A 23,184-nucleotide genomic window follows, 5' to 3' on the forward strand; every position below is an offset into this window, starting at 1 on the left:
TATATTGTTCAAAACTATTCAAATAACATATATCGCCAGAAATTAAGTCCTGGCTATATGGGTAATATTCAGAAAATGTTTTGTGAAAGAGAGGAAGGTTATGATTAAAGGAGAAAGTTGCATTTAAAGATTCATAAAGTGCCATTAACTTTATAAAGTTTTTGTGTTGCTCAGAGTAAATCTGTGGAACAAATTGTGTGCGGAGTTGAAACAAATATCGAACATAATAAAGTTTATAAAGACATATAAAGAATTTATTCTTGCTAGGTAAAGTATTTAATACTTACTATGAGGATTTTGTTTTGTTTTGTGGATAAAGTTGAATTGATAAAAATACTGTAACTGTTGTAGAAAATTGTAGAACCTTTTATGTCTGTTTCTATGAATGTACTGACATGAAAACACTGTTGGGCATAATTCAATCATTTCATCATTATGTATAGTAAATAAAAGAAAATGTTATTGTTTCATTAATAAATGAAGTTATTGAGAAAGATTTAAAAAAAAAGTACTCCAGGAGTAAATGAGGTTTTATGTCTTCCTGCTCCTTTATTATTTAAACACACACAGGAGAGGTGGAGAGGGTCAAAGGTCAAACTTCACCTATAGATTTGAGATCCAAAGTCCATCTCTTGAGCCTCTTGCCCTCCACTGACCTGAAGTAGATCAAATCCCCATGGAAAACGTCCATTATTGAACCATTTAAATACAGGCTAGTTGTTGATTAACACCGGCAATGTTGACTTTTCTTGCTCAAGTTGACAGATTTCACAAACAGAACTTACAAAATACCTAAAAGGAAACCTTTGCAAACTATATGAATTTTGTTGATGAAATTATTTGACTCCATTTTTACTATAATTGATTCATAATACAAAAAAAAAGTATAGCTCAACAAAATCCTAATTTACACTTGAAAACAGAATTGAAGAGTGAAAACAGATTCTTCTCCCCCAAATTAAGAAAAAAAACACACTATTTTATCCCCAATTTGACTTATTCTCTTTCGTCTCCACATGTTGAAATGTACATTCATTAAGGATTCTAACCACTGGTGCTAATTACTCAGACATTACTTTAGTTAAAGCTACATTACAATTGTTAAACAAAACAAAGCTCTTTAGTTAATTAATACTTTTTCGGCTACTTTGTCCAACATCCGTTCACTTCTACATGAACGTCTATTTAACCAGGATTTGCACACAGTGATACAATAACTCACGATGGTATGCTGAAAAGAAAACAGCTTCATAAAAATGAGCCTGACGTTGCTTTTGTTTGTCAAACACTGAATAACTTATTTTTTGCAGCCAAACTTTCAAGTGTCAGCTGAAGAAGAATGGCGATGACTTGTCAACTGTGTCGAAAAATGGAGTCTCTTCAGGATTACCCACGCGCTTTTGTCAGCCTGACTATAGTAGGTATCACTATGACCAAATACTGTGACGATAAACTATGATTGATATCATGAACTATGATTCCCCTTTTACGGGAATAAAACATGTGTTTTCTAAAGTGGAAATGTATTCCTAACAGGCTGGGTTAAGGTGCCGTTTGAAGGTATGGATTTCCGAGGTCTTGACATCCGTTTCGAGATGATGGACGACGCCGACACATGTCAACGGACCTGCACTGCAGACCCACACTGCCAGTTCTACACCTACGTAACACAAAACTTCCGGGGCAGCGATCACTGGTGCAGTATTTCTTTTTAGTTTTCAAGATTGTCACAGCGATTCAAGTGACGTCATATTTAACATTCAGTAATCAGATTTTGTTTAATTTGATCGATTTTTCTAAATGCTGTTGTGCTCTAGGCGCCGCTGCTACGTGAAGCGTGACATCACCATGCCGGCTCCTCCTAAAGTCACCAAGCTGCAAAACGTTGTGTCCGGCTTCTCCCGGAAGAATTGTGGTGTGGTGTGATAGTGTTGGAATAAAGACTGGGCTTCATAAAAAAAGAAAAAGAAAGAAAGACATGGGGTTTTCATATATCTCTTTTATTCTTACACTCACCAAGGTTCTCTTTAAATGCAACAACAAGAGAGAGAGGCAAAGATAGAAAAAAAGAAGCATTACACATTAGCCAGAGCTGCATTTTATTTCCACGTGCAGTTTTCTTCAGTATCCTGTTGATACTGGCTGCTGCTCTGGGACACATTGCCCAGAAATCAGGGAGAGGCTCACTGATAATAAAAAAAAAAGAAAAGCTTCCAGTTCAGGAATGACAACTTCTTTTTCTTTAACTGTGCAGATCCAATGTGATAAAACAAATTAACAGGCGGTGTCAGTTACACTCAACTGACATTCTGATTGTTCTTGAACAACTCCTGCGCCTCAACTCCTATCGTCTCCTGTGTGTGTTCAGAGGTGAACGAGAAGTGCTGAGTCATGATGATTTTCCAGATGCAGATGCAGTGGGAGCAAGTTAACGACTGGTGGCACGTATTGCAATTGCTGGATTAAAGTTATTGTTGTTTGTTTGTTTGTTTTTTTTTAATTCGTATGCTGTTTCTCAAAATATCGCAAAACAAATATTGACGTTTGCATGAAATAACCGAATAAATGAGGTTACCTGTGTAAACTATGTAGTAACAATCATTTTTTCCAGAAGCACAGGAAAACTACACTTTAACACTAATACGACTTTTTCCAGTTTGCTGCACGCTTTTTACGCACGTTTTTTTTAAAACATGCAAAAGCTTGAATTTAGTAAATCTGTGCATGAATAGCAATTCAAATGTGTAGACAGTAGTGTATTTGGTTTCCTTTCCTGCATAAAATCGTCTGTTTTCTTAGTGTTTCCCTTTTTGATTATTGCACATAGTTGCATCACGAACTATAACCAAAGATTTTCAACACAGCGAGATGAATCACTCTCCCACATGCATGACTTCGGGTTTGATGCATAATCTGCACACAAAAAAACCCCCAAACAAACAATAAATTCACGTTTTACGTTTATTGAATTTTATAAGCTTTCAGTATCGTTTCATTTCACAGGTAGGTAATAAAAGAGTTAAGTCTCAAGTTTCTTATGTCGTGCATTTTTGTTGATTAAAAAAAAAAAGTAGGATGAGACTTCCCTCCACCAAACCCGGATGTGGTGGGTGGGGACTGGTTATATAAGAGCAGGCGTCTCTGGCGTTACACCTCCGCTCTTCACCAACTAACAACCAAACAAAAGCCATGGCCGCCCTGCTGGAGGGTGCAGATCACCCTGGAGGAGAAGAACCTGCAGGGGTACAAGCAGGAATTGCTCGCCTTTGATAAAATGGAGCACAAATCCCTGAAGGTCATGGCCATCAACCCCAGGGGTCAGGTAGGTTCCATGCATACACTTAAAATCACCGCGCAGCCCGTGTGCATTGCCTCCAAACCTTTTCCTGAAATGCATTTTTACAAGTACAAAAATTTAAACGTTTGTTGACATTATTATTGATTCTCAACCTTTTCTTGAAGCTTCCTACCTTCAAGGTTGGACAAAAGGTCCTGAATGAGTCCTACGCTGCCTGCCTGTTCCTGGAGGTGAGGAACTTGTGCAGCCAGTCTGCACCAAGGCGTTAATAAGTCAACTTCTCTTGTTAACAATGCCGAGAAACATGACACCATAGAGGAGGGTGGGTAAAAAAGAAAAGAGAGACCTGACGCTGCTCTTCATAACCCATGTTCTTTTCATGCCTGTGACAACAGAGCCAGTACAAGTCCCAGGGGAACAATCTGACCCCTGACTGCCCCGATGAGCTGGCCAAGATGTACCAACGCATGTTTGAGGGTTTCTCACATGTAAAAACAAAGATGGCGTCCAATATGGCAGCTAAAATCATGAAATTATATTGTCCAAAAATATGTTTGGCATAGAAAAATGCTCTTTTATCACACCACACCACAAATATTTTTACAATAAATCTGCATGCCTAAGTTCAGTTTTGCATGTCTAAGTTCAATTTAGGTGGTGGTGCTTTAGTTAGTTTTAGTTTAAAAGAGTGAATGTCAGTGCACAACCAGGGCACACTGGTGACTTCACTGCTGTGTAACTCAGCATGGGGTTCAGTGTCAGCTAATCTTGCTTTACTAATGCTGTACCTAGCTTTACTAACTCGAAAATGGTAGACTAGGACTAGTTGTAGTGTAGTGTAGTTTAGTTTAGTTTAGTGTCCCAAATGCTGTCTAATAGCCCCATATCAATTAGCTCTTAGGAAGTAATTGGTAGATTTGTTAGACAGCCGTGCCTGAATTGACAGGGTGTGCCAGCGCGGGAGAGCCGAGCCAAGGGTAAGTGGGGCTATACATGGCTTTTTCATGTACTTACCCGGATGGTGTACAGATCACACAGGACTTAAATGGCACTGGATGAATGATCGGGCTAGGTGTAGGGTGACCGAACCTAGTTGTATCCCATACATCAATGTGCGTATCAGACTAAGGTGGTAAAAGGATAACCCCTCGGCCTTATTTAAGAACTCATAATGGCAAGTACAATCACAAGCAGGAGGAAGACTGACTGGAACAAATGTTGTCTTTGCCAGGAAGACAAGAGAAATTAAGGTCTAACTTCTCCCTCAGCCCCAGTACATCATAATCCAGAACATGATGGGTACGTAATGATTGCAATCAACGTGCCATTGTTCAAGGAAATTGGTCTTTGATGTGTATCTGTGTCTTTGATGTGTATAATGCATCAAGCCTAAAGCAAGAAACCAGGTCCAAAAGAGGACTAGGTGGAAGACGCAAGGTGACAGAAAATAACTCCATTCCTTCGAACTGGCACAACTTCCTCTGATACAACAGCAACAAGTTAGAGCTGTTTGACTTCCTGGCAGACAAGATTGCTGAGATGTCTGTGCCAAATTTGGCTATTGTGACCAAAGGAACCAAAGCGCTCAGCAATCACAAAGTGAGTCTGCTTGAACTTAACAACTGTTCTCACGAGGAGGCAGACAGCCACATCTTTGTCCATGCCAGATATGCTGCATCACAGGAGAGCAAATCTATCATGGTCAAAGCCAATGACACAGATGTCCTTGTAATTGGCCTAAGTATGTTCCCAATTCTGCAAGCCATAGGTCTGGAGAAGCTGTGGCTCGCATTTGGCCAAAGTCAGAGCCTTCGGTGGATCGGTATTCACAACCTGTACAACAGTGTTGGTGCAGAGATGGCTAAAGGCATGCTATTCTTCCATGCATTTACAGGTTGTGATGTTGTCTCAGCCTTCAGAAACAAAGGAAAGAAAACAGCCTGGCAAACATGGAACATATTTCCTGAAGCCACCTCAGTCTTTTCTAAACTGAGCAAGTACCCAGCAACCATCGAGGATGGTGACATGAAGATTCTGGAGAGGTTTGTGGTACTCATGTATGACAGGTCAAGCACTCTAGACAGTGTCGATGAGGCCAGACTTGACCTATTTGCCAGAAAGCAGAGACCTTATGAAGCCATTCCTCCAACCAGAGCAGCTCTGCTCTAACACACCTAACGCTCAGCATATCAGGCAGGCGTGTGGGCTCAGGCAATTCTGCGCCAGCCAGAACCAGAGAGTCCTGCTGACTGGGGTTGGGAAAAAGTTGGTGAGGAATGGAAAGTCTTCTGGACAGCAATCTCTCCCATTGCAAAGAGTTGTGAACAACTCACTAAATGTGGCTGCAAGTCTGCCTGCCACGGCAGATGCAAATGCTACAGGCTTGGGCTGGCATGTACAGCTTTATGCAGCTGCAAATGTGAGGTGTAAGTAGCCTCTGGAATGGCCGCTTGTTATTATTATTATTTTTTTTTAATTTATTATTTATTTAGTTTTTAGTTTTTAATGTCAGTGTCAACATCATGCTACAGGCTTGGGTGGCATGTACAGCTTTATGCAGCTGCAAATGTGAGGTGTAAGTAGCTTCTGGAGCTTTTTCTTTATTTTATTATTTATTATGTATTATTTGTTTATTATTTAGTTAGTTTTTAATGTCAGTGTCAACATCGTAACCACATATCATAAAAAAATGGGCACTGAAAGTGTCTAAAATGGTCAGAAATCGGTGCAATTGGGGGCCATCTTGAAAAATGGCGGCCATCTTGAAATTTTGCGTGGACACCCAAACTTTTCAAAAGAGTGGGTTATAGTGAGCACTTGTGCCAATTTTCATGTTTATATCACAAACTGAAGTATTTTTCCACTTATCAGCTCTACTATACAGGAAAAGGAAAGCCTTCAACCTAAAAAAGTGGATGTAATGTAATTTACACACTGTTTCATACATGAACATTGAAAGCTGCATTGTTGTTGTTGTTCTCCAGGTGATGTCCTCTACTACACCTGGAAGGTCCCAGAGGACGAGAGACACGACTCTGCTGTGAAGAGAAACGAAGAGGCTCTGACCACTGAGCTCAAGTTTTGGGAGGGATACATGGTAAGACTAAAAGACTGGATGACTTTTTTTTTTTTTTTTTATTAACACCAAACTGATGCAAACATGAAAGAACTGTAAAATAGGTCAAAGTTTATGGTTGGTTGTGAGAAGTTGCATGAGAATATTCTCAGGAACTAATATAAATAGGAATGCGAGTTCAGGAGGTTGCACGCATTTAAAATGTGTCTATAAATCTATAGTGTCAAACAAGATGAGGTTTCACTATTTTCTTCTCCGTTCTTTTAGCCAAGTTCAGGTTTTCTGACAGGAAAGACCTTCTCACTGTCTGATGTGACCATCTTTCCCATGATTTCTTACCTCTTCCGCAACGGGTAAGCCTCCTAACCGAAAGGCTAAAGAAAGTGTCCTCAGATCCGGCTGCCTGGTGAAGTTCTATTTGGATCTTCAAACGTCATAACCACCACACATGTTCTATTTTTTCTCATTGCACCATGCCACAAAAAGCACAAACTCAAAACCTCAACAGATATAAAAAGCAGAATACATTCTTGTATACAAGTTTAAAAATTCAGATTACTGGACTGACATTACAGCACAGTGGAGGATTTTACTATGGGCTAAGTGGGCAGCTGCCCAGGGCGCAGACTGCACAGCCGTGCACCGACTCAGACACGCCTCGTGACTGCGCCCCCTGTCTGCGCAGACAGCTGTCAGCTCGTGCAGTTGAAACCGGACACAAACTGTTAGGGTTACTCTTTTATTTATCAACTTGTAAACAAACACAAGCAGATGCTGGTTTACTTGAAATAACAGTTAGTCTGAGTTTTGTGAAAACAGAAGTTACATCAGGTATATTTTCAAATCTCACGTCAATGCATCTTTCAAAGCATCTTAAAATTCTTTGATAGAAACCTAAAAAAAAAAGAAGTGCAAAATAAACTGCATTTTTTTAAGGTTAGATTAGATTAGATTAGAAGACTGTCGTTGAATCAACAATGAATTGTACAAATAGAGCAGACGTTCAATCCATTGATCAAAGTGCATTTGCAGAGGCTCTACTTAAACTGAAATTGTGCTTCAGGACTCTGGAGTTCTCTGTGGACCTTCAGCACAACACCGAAGATGATCAGCCACTGGGTTTTGTTGGGTCTGCTCTCCCTCTGCAGCCTTTCCTCCAGTCAAGGTAGGATTCTGCAATTTATATATATATATATATATATATATATAAAGATATATAAAGATATATATAAGATATATCATCATGTGACATGAACATCTACTTTCAAAACACCCCGAAACCCATTTCTGTCTCCCCCACCTCTGCAGAATGTAATCAACAGCTTCTGGAGAACATTGATTTCCCGGGAACAGACATTAAATTTGTCTACTCGCCCGACGTGGACCACTGTCAGATGATGTGCACACAACACTCTGCCTGCCTGTTTTTTACTTTCGTTCGAGCTGATTGGATCAGAGACAACCGGTAGGCGAGAGGCAAATACTGACCTAGTGCATGTGGATATATGGGTACATCTCAAAAAAATTGAATATCGTGAAAAAGTTTAATATTTTTTGTCTCTCATTTCAGAAAGTGAAACTCATATATTATATAGAATCACTACACATAGATAGAAATATTGCAAACCTATATTTCTTGTAATTTTGATGATTATAGCGTAAAGATAATGAAAACCTAAAATTCAATATCTCAGAAAAAAAGCCTGACATTTCAGTTTAAAACACTTTTTTTTTGATAGGTCTTATATAAGAATTAGAACAGCAGAAAATTAGAACATCACATATGTGATGTTCTAATTTTCATGATCTGTAAGCCATAATCATCAAAATCACAAGAAATAAAAGCTTGGAACTCCTATTTTATATAATACAAATATATTATAATATAGGAGTTTGTTTCACTTTCTGAAATGACAAAAAATATTGAGTATTTATTTATATAGTTATTATATACAAACGAGAAAAAAAGAGACACTCATCCAAATGAGTAATCCCGAGATTACTTGACACGCACTTCAATTTCACAATATGTGCATTACATGCTCGAAAAGTGGTTAGGAAGCAGTATAACTTTTTTAATCCTACCCCTTTACATATTTATCATTGCCAATCACACAGAATATATATATCTATATATTTCTTATCTTAATTCATGTCAATGTTGTTTTATTCTCAGCCTAAATAAGACAAACAGTGAGGATTTATCTAGACAGATTGCAGCCCCTCTACCAATTGATATTCTAATTTCTTGAGATGTTCCTGTACATGGCTTCAATTCAGAGTGCTTTCAGGAAGAAAAAAAAAAAAAGAAATCATAGCATACTGTATATGGGACACTTTACCAAACCATATTTGTGGGTTATGAAATGACTAACCTTTTGCCGTGTCTGTCTGATTTTACTGTAACTATGACGACGCTCACTCCTTTTGACTGCAAATAGAGAATTACATCATTTAAACTGGGAACCAAACTGTTTGGCCCTTTCTGCAGGCATTTCTACTGCTACCTGAAGTCCACCCCCACAGGAACACCCAACAAGCAGACCCAACTGATGGGTGTCACCTCCGGCTACGCCCTCAAATCCTGTAGCATACACCAGCGTAGGCTCTTCCACCCAAACCATCTCAAACACCTTTAAGTCGACCATGACTGCACATATTTTTTTCCTCACATGCTCTCTGTCTGTTTCCAACGTCTGGATCAGCTTCTTATCTGCCAAAGGTGTATCAGAACGTCGACTTCCCAGGGGCGGATTACAAATCTCTTTTCACAGCCGACTATGAGGAGTGTCAGAGAGCATGCACTCATGATCCCGGCTGTCACTTCTTCACTTTTGTGAATGATTCATTCACAACACCAGCAAATATAAGGTAAAAATATTTAGAGACAATATGGATGTTAGTCCAGGTAAAGAAGACAAAGGTGCTGCAGAGAAACAACGTCATGTATTCAGTGGAAAACAAACAGCAATAAGGGTGCCGAGAATTAAAAAGCATGAAGCGCTCAGCCATTTAAAGTTTATATGAGATATATGATACAACACAATGACATAATATCAGGTACATCATTAAGTAGCAACTATAAGATCATAACAGAACCAAACAAACACGCCACGACATATGTTGACATTTAAATGACAGAACTAAGTTATTGAAAATAAATGAAAATGCAAGCTTTCTGTGCAACATGATCTTTCACTACGCTCATGTATCCTGATGGCAGCTTCAAAAATGTTGCAGCCACTTCTGAGTTTGCTTGTTCCACCCAGAGATTATACTATGCACTCATTCAAACCTAAATTGCACCAGAGTTTGTTTAAAGATCAATGGAAAAGTGATTTTGAAACGGCGTATTTGTTTAGTTGGCACCAGGGTTCAGACTGCTGTGTTCATACTTCAGCAGCTTTGGTTTGTTAATTGGACCACATTTGACGAGTTATAGAACATGTCCTTAACCTCATGCCCTGTTTTCCTGCCAAATTGGAGGAAATACAGGTTAACAGGTGAAATGTCGACAGTATATCTACCGGTATTATCTACAGTAGCAACCCTGTGATGTTGAAAGCTGCTCAATCAAACAGTGATTCTCTTCTTGTTTTGCTCAAGGTATAAGTGCCACCTTAAATTCAGCTGGACTATACCAAGGCCTTCAAATCTAGAAAGACAAAATGGTTTAGTGTCTGGATTCTCACACGTGACCCCACCAGCAACCCCAGGTACACCGGCTCTCACAGGCGCCCATCACGTCTCCATACCAGGGTCCCGGCGGGCGGATGAGCATATTTTGTTTTATGTTATTTGTTTCGTACAGGCTGTCAGACCAAGATCTTTCCGAATGCTGACATCCCAGGATCTGACATCGGGCAGGTGGACGCCGTCTCAACAGAACATTGTCTGGCTCTGTGCTCTGCACATCCATCCTGCACCTCCTTCACATTTGTCAGGTAAAGTGTTTGTTTTCTATCTCCCTGCACACTGTGGGGTTTGACTCACAGGAATTTGTGTGTGGACACTTATCTTGAATTCAGAAAGGGAAACACGGTGTATCCCCAATGTCAATCACCTTCTTTGAATTATTTTGCAATTCAGATGCCCTAGAGTTTCAGTTCTTTGTTTTATTTGCTTTATTGATTCCTCACATTGTGTGGAGGTATGGGGGGGATACTTATGAAATACATATGCAAGATCATTACAAAGACTTAAGGATTCTAACCACTGGTGCTAATTACTCAGACATTACTTTAGTTAAAGCTACATTACAATTGTTAAACAAAACAAAGCTCTTTAGTTAATCAATAAATTTTTTGGCTACTTTGTCCAACATCCATACACTTCTACATGAATGTCTATTTAACCAGGATTTGCACACAGTGATACAATAACTCACGATGGTATGCTGAAAAGAAAATAGTTTCACAAAAATGAGCCTGATGTTGTTTTTGTTTGTCAAACACTGAATAACTTATTTTTTGCAGCCAAACTTTCAAGTGTCATCTGAAGAAGAATGGCGATGACTTGACAACTGTGGCGAAAAATGGAGTCTCTTCAGGATTACCCACGCGCTTTTGTCAGCCTGACTATAGTAGGTATCACTATGACCAAATACTGTGACGATAAACTATGATTGATATCATGAACTGTGATTCCCCTTTTACGGGAATAAAACATGTGTTTTCTAAAGTGGAAATGTATTCCTAACAGGCTGGGTTAAGGTGCCGTTTGAAGGTATGGATTTCCGAGGTCTTGACATCCGTTTCGAGATGATGGACGACGCCGACACATGTCAACGGACCTGCAATGCAGACCCACACTGCCAGTTCTACACCTACGTAACACAAAACTTCCGGGGCAGCAATCACTGGTGCAGTATTTCTTTTTAGTTTTCAAGATTGTCACAGCGATTCAAGTGACGTCATATTTAACATTCAGCAATCAGATTGTGTTTGTGATTTGATCGATTTTTCTAAATGCTGTTGTGCTTTAGGCGCCGCTGCTACCTGAAGCGTGACATCACCATGCCGGCTCCTCCTAAAGTCACCAAGCTGCAAAACGTTGTGTCCGGCTTCTCCCAGAAGGATTATGGTGTGGTGTGATCCACTCTCACAAATAAACAAACAAAAAAAAAGAAACATTTTCTGCAAGGTCGAAAAGGAGAACCAGAACTGAGTAAAAGATAAATATAGACTTTGTGTTGTTGAGTTTTCCTTTTTTTTTTTTTATCAGTCCATAATAAGGTCAACTGGTCTAGGTGACATGTTTTGGACTTTCACCCCTTTTCAAATTTTCCACTTCATGTTGATGAAGCCACTGAGATCAGGAGCAAAACATGTCTTTACCTTCACTGTCATCTTGTTTCCCCCCTCTTTCTTTTTTCTTCCTCCCAAAATTACACACTTTCTCTCTTCAGAAGATTTTCTTCTTTATTGGTGACATTTTGATGATTTGATATCTGCAAAAAGCTTTGAAACATTTTGGACCAATGACCTTTGGTGGTCTCTTACATCCAATATAAACAAAACACAAAGTTGCCATTTAAATCTTCACACTGACATAAAATTATGAATAGAATACTTATGAGAAACACACTTTTTTGCACCTTCATTAAAGTTTGGAATGGTTTTGCTCATATTTGTTGTATATTTGAATCCTTTTGAATTACTTCCTATTGTAATACTCTCTCATATAGCTATTTTTTAAAGTAGCCTCTCCCTCAGACTACTATTATTCACAATGTTGCCAATCCTCAGTCACATGATTTTAGTAGAAGTGAAGCGGCTGTTTCCTGGAGTTCTTCCTTAAGTCCTGCATCTCTGTCCTTCAGACTGCAGAGGTCGCTAAACCCTCAGAGCTGCTCACATTACCCTTGATGCTTTATGTTTCAAGTGAAGTACTTTCAATTCTCTTATGTATATCATGTCAAACTAATGATGACAAGGAAAGTAAAAACAACCTGGAATCAGCAGACATCTCGATGTAGTAAGAGCTTTTTTGGGGGGATTATGGGAGGAAACGTAATACCAGGAAAAAGCACAAAGAAGAACATGTTGACTTCATAAAGAAAGGCTATTGTGGCTCTGCTATTGTTAATAATAGTACGTACTTGAAAATGTTCCGTGTGTGTGGGAAAATGTATGGGAAAAAAGAAAAAAAAACATTGGAGGAAAGCTAATGCTAAGTGATTTGAAGGCCCAGTCAGCTAAATGTTTAAGATTTCTCTCTAACCAGCTAAGTATTAGGGTCGATTCGCTGGTGGACCCCCAAGAAGGCAATTGGAAGTAATTTCAGGAAAGGATGTTGAATTAATTGACAAATGAAGAAGTACAGAGACAGAGGGAGAATTGAAAGTCTCAAGTGGCACAGTAGATCTGTGCAGTGTCCGTCCTTAATGCTTTGTTGATAATTGATTCGATAAAAAACTGACCACACATATTTGCAAGATGTGAGCAAATCTATTTGTTGACATATGATGGGAGCCCCTCTGGCAATATCTCTGATATCCTCCTCCACCAAATCAACTATTTAGTGTTTAATGTTTACTTCTCTCCAGTCGGTGTGTAAAAATTGCAGCAAGTTCTCCAATACTGATTCATTACATTGAAGCTTAATGTGTTAATTAATAAGCAACAGGTAAACTGCTTTCTCACCTTGTTTGTGGGGTGCAGAGGGGCTGCGTTTGTTGTCCACCATAATGTAAAAGTGACACAAGTTAGTGCAGTTTGAGTGTGATATTTTAGTAGTTGATGGTATTTTCCTGCAGTATGAAATGTTTCTATGTGGAGTTTGCATGTTCTGCCTGCATGCATGGGTTTTTTCTCCCAGAGTCCAAAAACAAGTGTTTTATATGAAAATACACCAGTAAAATGAATCAGGTCACCTGGACTTGTTACTACAAAATGATCCATTTGTTGTTCAAAGGGCTTCAGCAGTTCATGCTGTTCCCTCCAAATAGCCAAGTCCAATTGACTTGATACAGTTGCTTCGTGATGCCTCTTAAACAAGAATACACACAAAACCTCATTAAGTCCATCTCAAGAAGTTGTTCTGATGCACAACAGAGTGTCATGTTCACACCTGTCCTGCTCCATGGACTCAAATTCCCAAAACTCAAATATATCAATGTACTGTACTTAATGGAGGGCACTTAATATAAATATTATTTCAAATCTATGAAATTATGTGCGTCATTCTTATTCAACATGCATGCATGCATGTGTAGATAGTAACAAATGTGCATTAAATATTTTGGTATCACATTCAGGGCAAGGAGGATGATGGGTGGGGGCCACTTCGGCGAGTTTGAATCCCTTTCATTCGAGCAACAATTTACACATGAAGTGGAAATACACTTGGTTGAAATAAAGCAGAAGTCTCTGGTATAGTTGCTTTCTCATCATGCAACTATGTTATTTTCATTTAGCTATCTGTCTTTAATACATGCTTTAATGTTGCAGGCTGGAGCCAATCTCAGCTGATGTTAACCAGGAGGAACCCTCAACAGACCACTGGTCCATCACAGGGCTAACACAAAGAGACAGACAATCACACACGCACGCACGCACAGCAGACCTGTGGAGTAACAGCACTGTACACTGTCATGCTGTGTCACACTTATCTAATCCTGACCAGAGGTTTGTCTTCATATATACTAAAGGCAGTTTATTAATGATGCAAGATGGAGGATTTTCACTCAATTCGCATGTTATTGCTCCTCACGAAGCCCTTCTCGTTTCCTGACGTGGCGATCTTTCCTCTTACACACACACACACACACACACACACACACACACACACACACACACACACACACACACACACACACACACACACACACACACACACACACACACACACACACACACACACACACACACACACACACACACACACACACACACACACACACAGCCTAGCCCACAACACTTCCGTCCTTCCTCCTCCGATGTTCCCTTCCCTCTTTCCTTGGTGCTCCTCCAGCGCTCCCCTCCCCCGTGGGAAACCCAGTGCAGTGTGACTGTGGTCGTCCTTCCTGGATGTTGTGGTGGAGGCTCTGGCTCCTCCGCTCCGAGGCTAGAATAGTGCCAGCCAGCCAATGCGGCCTGTGTGTGTCTATGTTTGTGTGTCATCTCAGTGTGTATCAGTGTGTGTATGTGTGTGTGTGTGTGTGTGTGTGTGTATACCCTCCACAAACATTCCTCCACCATACCGTCCGTCCGACCGCCGTCCGGCCTCGCACGAGAGCCACGCCGTCACCGCGGTTCAGTCCTGACGCCAGCCCCGAATACTCACACTACACACAGACACACACACACACAAGTGTGCACACCACGTAAACAAAAACACTGGCCAGAGCGCGCATGCATGCACGTACACAGAGGGAAAAGTACATGAAACCGGCTCAAGCAGACACCAGCACACTCACTCAAATAAACAATATGCACTTTGCGGAACACACACATTTTCAGGCCGCAGACCACAGACATTGCATCCTGAAGTAGATCAAAGTGTTTCCCCGGCAGTAAACACAAGAGCCTTCGCTGCTCTCCCATCCCCACGGCGCAGTTTTTGGTGATGCATGGCACAATTCTGTTGATCTTTTCGAGAAACAACCCGTTGCAACTGTCATTCATCATTCTTTCAGACGGCGTTTGTGGTGTACGCCGAACATGCTGGCAGACTCTTGGTGATTCACACGGTTTCACTCGCTGTCCTTTTAAACTTCCACGGCCTCTCTCATCTTCCCCGTAACCCCTGTCTCCTACCTCCCTCCCATCCTGTTATTGAACGTCTACACTGAATCAGTCACTCGACCGCAGCCGCTCAGATCTTTCCCTTTGTTTTCTCCCCACTCGTTCTCGCTCCATCCCTCCCTCTTGGCCTCCTCTTCACCGTCTGTCCATTGTTGAGGAGACAGTGGTGCAGACGAACGGGGAGAGAAGATATCCGCTGGTGTACCGCAAGATTGGAGAGAAGGAATGGCGGAGGGACGTAAAGGAGAGGAAGATACATGGAGTGATATGAGGGTAAAGTTAATTACAGGGGACTGGCAATTAGAGGGCAAAGTGATGGGTCTGTTTGCCTCGCCGCGGCATCCCAAAAACATCACCATCTCCCACCATGTTTATCCTCTGCAGCCACAAGACCACAGCTCCCATCAGCCATCGGCGACAGTTTGGATGTGTGCAGGGGGGTAATGGTTGGAAAACATGCCAGCAGTGTTTGTAGACTTGGTGAACAAGTCATAACTTTTTTGGGGGGGTTTTGTTTTGTGTCATTCTGTCGCCGTCTGCATTGACAACATGTGATATTGCTGCAATTACATGTTGGCGTTTGTTTACAGGAAGATACGTCACACAAAAGAAACAAAAAGCGAGGTGAAGGCACTTAGTTTTTTTATAGAGATTTTGTCAAACATTCTTCAGAAAATGGAAAATGTCATCAAACGTATAAATGTTTTGGGAAAAAAAAAAGATAAAATATCACAGTTCACAGATCAGTAAAAACCCAACCTCACTCTGTTGAGCATTATACCGCATATATGGCTCTGTTATTGTCAGGAAAGATAGTAAACGCAGGTTTATGGAATTCTACACCTTCACATTCCTTCATCATCCCATTACATATGATTGCATTGAACAGCAGTCTGATATGGCTTTTAGAATCCTTCAAAAGCAGAGACAGTCATCAAAGGTTCAATATTTCTCTCTCCGTAGGTATCAGATTCGCTACATGGTGCACATTGGAGGTCCATGTCCACAGAGTTCTTTTGGAAATCAAACAATCAGAAAGCTCCGATCTCAGTCCCCCATCCCTGGCCTGCCTTGGCTGACCCGCTCAGGCCCCTGCGCTGAGCTGCAGGAGACACCAGAGGTGCAAAAGGCCTGAAAGAGACTTGAGGAGGGGTAGAAGATGACGAAGTAGAAGAGGAAGAAGAGGTGTTAGGAGAGGAGGAAGAGGAAGGGGTGGGGAGAGGTAGAGGTGAGGCCCGGGTGGTGCTGTGAGGTGAAGGCTGGGTCAGTCTGGAGGGGCCCAGGGCCGAAGGGGCAGTGAGGGAGGATAGCCTGTGAACGGTGGCCAGAGCTGTGGGTGCAAGGAGTTGCGGCACACCCTGCTGGCACCCGGCCAGGGGCGCCAGGCGGAGAGAGGCGGGCGAAGGATAGCTCCCCAGCAGGGCCAGATCCCTTCGCCCGCTGGGGAATGGAGGTGAGGAGGAGGCCTGCGAGGCGGGCGAGATCTGGGGAAAGGACGCCCACGGCCAAGGAGCAAAGGGCAATGAGGAGGCTGGTGGGGATTGCAGGAGAAGAGGGTCGAGCTCGCTGGCACAGTGGGAGAGGTGGGAGACCAGACGGGCTCCGATGGGGTCCGGGGACTCGCCCTCCAGTGAGCTGAGGTACCGTACCACCTCTCCAACACACTCCCTGAAGCCCAGGGTCCTGTAGTCTACTGCCAGGGCCCGGGCGTCAAAGTATCCTGAGAGAGAAAAGAAGCATTTAATCATGAACTTATAAGTGTACAGTCAATGTTTTTTGTCTTGATAATTCTCAAAAATAAACGTCAGTAAATTATTTGTCGTAATCAAACATAGATTTGCATCAGTAACATGAAAGCAGAAGACAATTATAAAACAATTTAAACATTTAGCCAGAAGCAATACCTTTTCCTCCCATGGCATGCAACAATTTGAGATGATCCACTGTCATCTGCAGAATCTCTGCTTTCTCCAGCTTAGACGAACCCTGCAGGGGAGATTGTCTTGGTTTGTGGTGCCATTGTAACACTTCGTGTCCATGCAGACGTATTTCTGCACTCATAAGCAGTTACCTGCTTCTCAAAGGCGCTGGGCACCAGTCGCCGGAGCTCTGACAAGCTGTGGTTGATCCGGTCTCTGCGCCTCTTCTCTATGATCTGCAAGTAGCAAAAAATAAATAAATAAATAAATGCATAAATAAAACGAGCAAAGAGACACCAAGAACCAAGCCCAGCGACGGCACTAAAAAGATTAAGATGCACGGCTATGATCCACTCACCCCTCTTCTCTTCTTCCTGGCCAGAATCTGCGAGGCGCTGCCCGGAGACATGGACCCGGTGACTGGACTGCAGCGTGGAGATGAGAGGAAACAGAGATGAGGGAGATGAGAAGACTGCACTGGCACAGAGAGCAAATATGGTAACTTTGATTCTCTTGCATATTGTTATTGTTACCCTCCTTAATATGACACAGAAGCAGGATGGCACATCAGGCCCCTTCAATCGAATTTGGGTTTTTTTGGGGGCATGGAAAGGCAGAGAAGTTCCCGGGAGAGGAGGGAAGATGAGATTGTTTTTGGTTTAATGCGTTTCTGGACATTAGTCTCAGTGAAATGACATGCTGTTCTCCTTTCCATCTGAGCGAAAGCACTTTTAGAAAGATGATTATATAGCCTCGGGGCGATGCTTTCGCTCGCATGGGGCTCCAGCGTGCGGCACGAGGATCCCAGCTCCTCCGAGTCGAGTCGCTCTCAATGTGGATTGTGTTTGTTTGTGAACTCTCGTCTTACAGGGCCCGAGAGAGGGCTGACAGCTCGGAGATCCCTTCAAAATGCCCCACCAGAGACTGAGGCAGCCTCTATTAGATTTTAACATGAACGCTGCCAGTTCAGCTGTGTGTTTTTTGTTTAGGTTTACGTTTGATGGGGCTGCCTTGAAAAAAACAGGGCTGTCTCCTGCTTGCATGTCACATGGCAATTTGATTTATCCAAATTGTCTTTAGTGTCACTGGCTCGCTCAGTGTTGTGTGACGTAACCGGGGCTTGTGCGAATGAGTTTTTGTGTGCTGTTACAAATATTTTCTCATGAATACTCCCTTTAATCCAGATGTTTGCAATGTCAGCCAGGGACTAATATATCTCAAAACTGAAAATGGCATTAAGAGTCCTGCCTGTTAACAATCATTTTACTGACATTTTCTATACTAGTGAAACAACTCACACAGAAGTAAGTGAAGTGAAGTAACCTTGCAAACTTTTATATATGAGGATTAAAATCTGTTTGAATTGACCAAAACCTTGATGTATGCATTTCCCGTTATATTTTCGTTTAAATATATGATTAATTTAAAAAAACACAAAATCCAAAGGATCCTAATCTGAAAATGGTAGTCCTTGAAAAAAAAAAAAAAAAAAAAAAAAAGATTTCTTAAGTTGTAAGTATTTCTGACTGTTGAACAGTGTAGAAATGTTTGTAACATACATCGAAGCGAGGGCATGTAATAAATCATCTCTCTGAATCGACTCACATTCCATGTGTCAGATTTTCCTACAAAACATATTTGATGTGGGAATCGTCACTTTCTGTTGCTTTAGTTAAACTGACAGCTTCCTTTTTGTTCTCCATCAGATGTGACATCAAAGACAGCAGCGGCTTAAAAACAGGATATTGCTTCATGGCAATAATAGCATCTGAAATTAACCAAAAACATTTCTCAAAAGACTCTAATAAATCGTTTTGACTCACAAAACCTCATCTAAAGATACGTCCTCGACACAATACAGAGTGAGAAGGATTCTGCCCTTGCCTCCATGCATCAGCTGTGACAGGAATAAGATCATGTCTGAGCTGTGTGGATTATAATGCATGTCATATTCTGAATTTTAGCAGTCAGCTTCTACGCTGACTGACGGGTTTGTGTGCAATCAGCACGATAACTAAATATTTTTCAATACAAAACTAAGAGAGATTGATAAATAATAAAATTGAACTTCAAAACTGACAGTTTGGTTTCATTGAATCCATTTTATATTTGCCAAAATGATTTCTGTTTAAGGAGAAAATACAACTATCCAAGATCAACTTTGACCTACAACCAAAAAGCCTTTAAGGAATTTGACTCACTAATTTATCACTAATGCTGTATAAATACACCGGCCTCTGGGAATTGTAAAACTGACATTTTCCCAAAGTCTGTGGACTTTTAGGGGAATTTCTGTGCACGCCAATTATGTTTGGAGCTAATCCATCTCTGGCCACTACACTCACCCATCATTCCCCTTTTTGAAGTGTGATTTGAGGACATGGCTTACAAAGCCAGGTGACGGACGCTCACCAGTAGCCGTCTTCTTGTCCCACGTCAATAAACTCATCTGTGTCCGAGTCCGGGGAGCTGTAGTCGTGCGGTCGCTTCATTTCTCTGCCCCGTCCTCGTTTGCTGGATGGTTGACGATGGATGGATGATGGGTAGATGGATGGATGGGTAGTTTGATGATGAATCCCGTTGGTCGCTCTCTCCCTCTCTCTCCCTCTCTCTCCCTCTCTCTCTCTCTCTCTCTCTCTCTCTTTCTCTCTCTCTGTCTCCCAGGCGAACAGGCTCGCTCCCTTGGTCTCTGCTGCTTTTCGAGCTCTTACTTATAAGAGCCGTGTTGTCCTTAGTTACTTCTTGTCACTTGTGTTTGTTTGCTGTTGTTGTTTCTTCATCTATCCTCTCCTCTGTGAGTCAGTGGTGCCACTTGCTCAACCCCCAAGGGCCCATGACAACTAAGAAAATTCACAGGCTGCCTGAGTCTTTTACTCTATCACTGGCATCCAATCATAGTTTCTCTCTCTCTGTTATTTCTCTCTTGGCTTGCTCTCTCTGTCACAGCCACCCAATGACAAAATAGGACTTTGGCAGTTGGGGCAGGGTTGCCAGTTTTGGCTCCCCCGCCTCCTCTTCATGTCCCTCCTCCCTCTCTTTAATCTACCCCTCACCATCCCTCCCTCCTTCCCTCCACCAGCCTCATCTCTGCAGCCCTTTGCTCAGCCATCCTCAGTCAATTAGCCTTCAGTCTCATCCCACTCTCCTTCCTTCCTTCCTTCTGTCTTTCTCTTTCTCTGCTCCATTTAATCACCCTGCTCTGTAGAACAGTGGCAGTGGGAGGAGGAGAGAGGGAGGTGAAGAATGTAGGAATTATAGACTCTGTCACTTTCAGCAGTTTCAGTGCGGGAGCATCACACACTCACACCGGTCACTCTGAGGCGCTGAGCTCCTTTTTGAGTGTGAGACAGAAACAGGTGAGAGGGAATAAGCTGCTGGAGTGATAAAACCACCGACAGCTCTGGGTAGTGTCTGAAATTATCGCTTCCCCGGCCATTTAGATGTGTGCAGCCTTTTTCTAGTGGCCCCACTATTGCTTTCAAAACAAATGCTATTTTCATTTTGTTGCACAATCATTCTTCAACTAGGACATGCTTTTCCTGATAATTTCTTTTCACTGCATGCAATTATTAACTTTAAAAAGCACCACTATTGGTGAGTTACTTAAAGAGAGAAATAGTAGTTTTAGTGAATGCAGAGTAAATGTTTTGCAGCTTCAGCTTTGGAGGAAGGTAGTGTGCAAAAATGCCACTTAAACTTATTTGAGTGTCTATAGTGTAGGTCCATTTCTCAAGCTAGTTAACAGTGGGTTAAGACAGGGTCATCGCTCAATCACAAAGAGAACAGGTTAAAAGATTTTAAACAAGATTTTAAGAGTTTTTGTATAACTTATTTTTACATGGAATTTATTCTTAAGAAAAGTTAAGCTGTATCTTGAGCACTTTTAGAGGCCTGGCATTCAAATAACTTTAATATCATCTTATCAGATAGCCTGAAATTTACTCAACAAATGTAGAATTCCCTTATATTTGTATTATATTGTATATTTATATTGGTACTCATTGTGCAGTCAGTCGAACCAGCATACGACACTGATGATGCATGTAACTGGTGACAAATGTTCAAATCACACGAATCCTAACTTCTTGAAGCGACAATGGTTATATTAACTTATATAGCTAAAATATTATAGAAATACAGTTTTTTCCCCTTTCTAAAAATGTCTTTTGACATTCTGATCACTCTATTGGACATCTTATTGTAAATATTGAGTTTTAATATCATTTTTGTTTTTTTTACAATCATGACATCACGAAATTCTTGAGAAAGCCTGATTGGCATTCATACATTAACATAACTCTCTCTCTCGCTCTCTGTTTTGTTTTGTATTTTTGTTTCCTAAAATTTTTGCCAGTGTGTGCAGAGGCGAGTGCAGGAACCAAGGGGTCAAGAGTAGAATCATCCCAGTGAGTGTCTGAACATCTGAGCTCTTCACGAGACAAGATAGCGCAATCTTCTTCTAAGACGAGACACACACACACACACACACACACACACACACACACACACACACACACACACACACACACACACACACACACACACACACACACACACACACACACACACACACGAGTCCTCACAACACTTTCCGCTGCCACCGTGGGAAGATTGCTGGTGCAGATTGCCATGGAAACATGAGACCCAGGCGCCGGCTGTTAGGAGCGATGCCTGACCGGCCCGGCAGTGTGTGCACATATGTGTGTGTGTGTGTGTGGGTGTGTGTGTTTGTATGTGAAAGACGGCAAGAGGCCAAATGGCATGCCCCATTCCACACAATGCCCAGCAGAGTGTGGCTCTTCCTGCCTGGCAGACTGGAAGGGTGTGTTAGTTTAAACACACTACAATGCTTGAATGCAAGATCTCGGTGTGTACTTGTTGACCGACTGTCTTCTTCTTAACGCAATTCTTCCATGTAGGCTTTAATGAACCCCTAAAAAGCAGGTGTACTTCATTCTTTTGCTATACGTCTAATCCGATAGATGCTTCTCTTGTTTGTTTTTTTTTGTTTGTTTTTTTGTCGTGCGCTGGATGCCCATGTAAAGTAGGAAACTAATTTAAAGCATGTGCATGTGTGTGTGTTTGTAATACCCAAGTGTCAGTAATCAATACGGCCATCGCCAGGGGGGCTAACAGTAAGGCAAAAATGAGTCAGGACAAAGAGAAGAGAGAAATCCCCCTTTCTCTCCCTCCAAACAACCCCCACCCCGCTCCCCATCCACAAATCCTTTCATTACCAATCATTCCTTAATTCAGATCTGGATCTCATTTCAGCATCAGAAACACTAAGGGGAAGGAGAAGAAAAGAGACATCTATGAAGTAAGGCCTCAGTCCTCTCTGTTGTTATTTTTATCATCCTTTTCTTTAAAGATGAACTTTCTTCTCAGTGCCATTTTCTTCTTTTTTTTTTCTTCTTCTTCTTCTTCTTATTTAATGAAATCACTGGGTTTTGGGTTGTACTCAGTCGCCTGGCCACACCTCCCAGATGCTGCAGGATGAGGCAAGTTGCATGAAAAACATGCACGAAGTGGAACGTCATTAAGTACACGAATGAATAAATAAATACATTAATTATCAGAATGGTTTCATGAGGGTGGAGTGACAGAGAGAGAGAGAGAGAGAGAGAGAGAGAGAGAGAGAGAGAGAGAGAGCGAGAGAGAGAGAGAGAGAGAGAGAAAGAGAGAGAGCTGGCACTTGATGGTGGGGTGGAATTCTGGGAGATTTCTGGCAATCTTGGTCGGCCACTTCAAGTCTTCTCCCTCCCATCCCACCAAACCACAACAAGGCAAAGTCCCTTATTGAAATTAACAAGCTCATACTTTTACAATTTACACACACATGCATACACACGCAGGGCCATGAACTGCTCCACGGACACACACACACACACACACACACACACACACACACACACACACACACACACACACACACACACACACACACACACACACACACACACACACACACACACACACACACACACACACACACACACACACACGCAGCTCCCTCACACGAATGTGGACACAAACACTCAGCGGCAATTATTGTTTCTGATGCATGACTATTGCTATTGTTTAAAATTCTGTGAGATGGAACCAGCTCAGCGGGATAGTTTGTTTGTGACCCCCCCCCCTTTT

The 23,184-nt window shown here is 41.7% G+C and overlaps 2 protein-coding genes across 4 annotated transcripts; one reads left to right on the top strand and one right to left on the bottom strand.

Annotated features, from left to right (window-relative positions):
• The first annotated feature begins 3,250 nt into the window (after nt 1-3,250).
• Nucleotides 3,251-11,521, top strand: LOC308144537 (coagulation factor XI-like). 3 transcript variants are annotated; one of them, XM_080515669.1, is made up of 12 exons: nt 3,251-3,322; nt 3,463-3,528; nt 6,283-6,395; nt 6,642-6,727; nt 7,438-7,539; nt 8,866-8,975; nt 9,080-9,245; nt 9,981-10,090; nt 10,186-10,318; nt 10,850-10,956; nt 11,076-11,235; nt 11,359-11,521. In XM_080515669.1, exons 3-12 carry the CDS (start codon nt 6,393-6,395, stop codon nt 11,465-11,467), a joined length of 1,086 nt encoding a protein of 361 aa, XP_080371795.1. In that variant the 5' UTR covers nt 3,251-3,322; nt 3,463-3,528; nt 6,283-6,392; the 3' UTR covers nt 11,468-11,521. The 3 variants fall into 3 exon arrangements, with proteins under 3 accessions (XP_080371795.1, XP_080371793.1, XP_080371794.1); XM_080515667.1 differs by lacking the exon at nt 6,642-6,727 and adding an exon at nt 7,683-7,839; XM_080515668.1 differs by lacking the exons at nt 3,251-3,322; nt 3,463-3,528; nt 6,283-6,395 and adding an exon at nt 7,683-7,839 and having other exon boundaries at nt 6,643-6,727.
• Nucleotides 11,522-15,746: 4,225 nt separating this feature from the next.
• Nucleotides 15,747-19,945, bottom strand: heyl (hes related family bHLH transcription factor with YRPW motif like). The gene is made up of 5 exons (XM_080516585.1): nt 19,453-19,945; nt 17,399-17,465; nt 17,193-17,276; nt 17,026-17,107; nt 15,747-16,841 (listed from the first exon to the last, which is right to left on the bottom strand). Exons 1-5 carry the CDS (start codon nt 19,530-19,532, stop codon nt 16,153-16,155), a joined length of 1,002 nt encoding a protein of 333 aa, XP_080372711.1. The 5' UTR covers nt 19,533-19,945; the 3' UTR covers nt 15,747-16,152.
• Nucleotides 19,946-23,184: the final 3,239 nt, after the last annotated feature.

Source organism: Blennius ocellaris (genome assembly GCF_963422515.1).
Source record: "Blennius ocellaris genome assembly, chromosome: 20".
Classification (NCBI taxonomy): Eukaryota; Metazoa; Chordata; class Actinopteri; order Blenniiformes; family Blenniidae; genus Blennius; species Blennius ocellaris.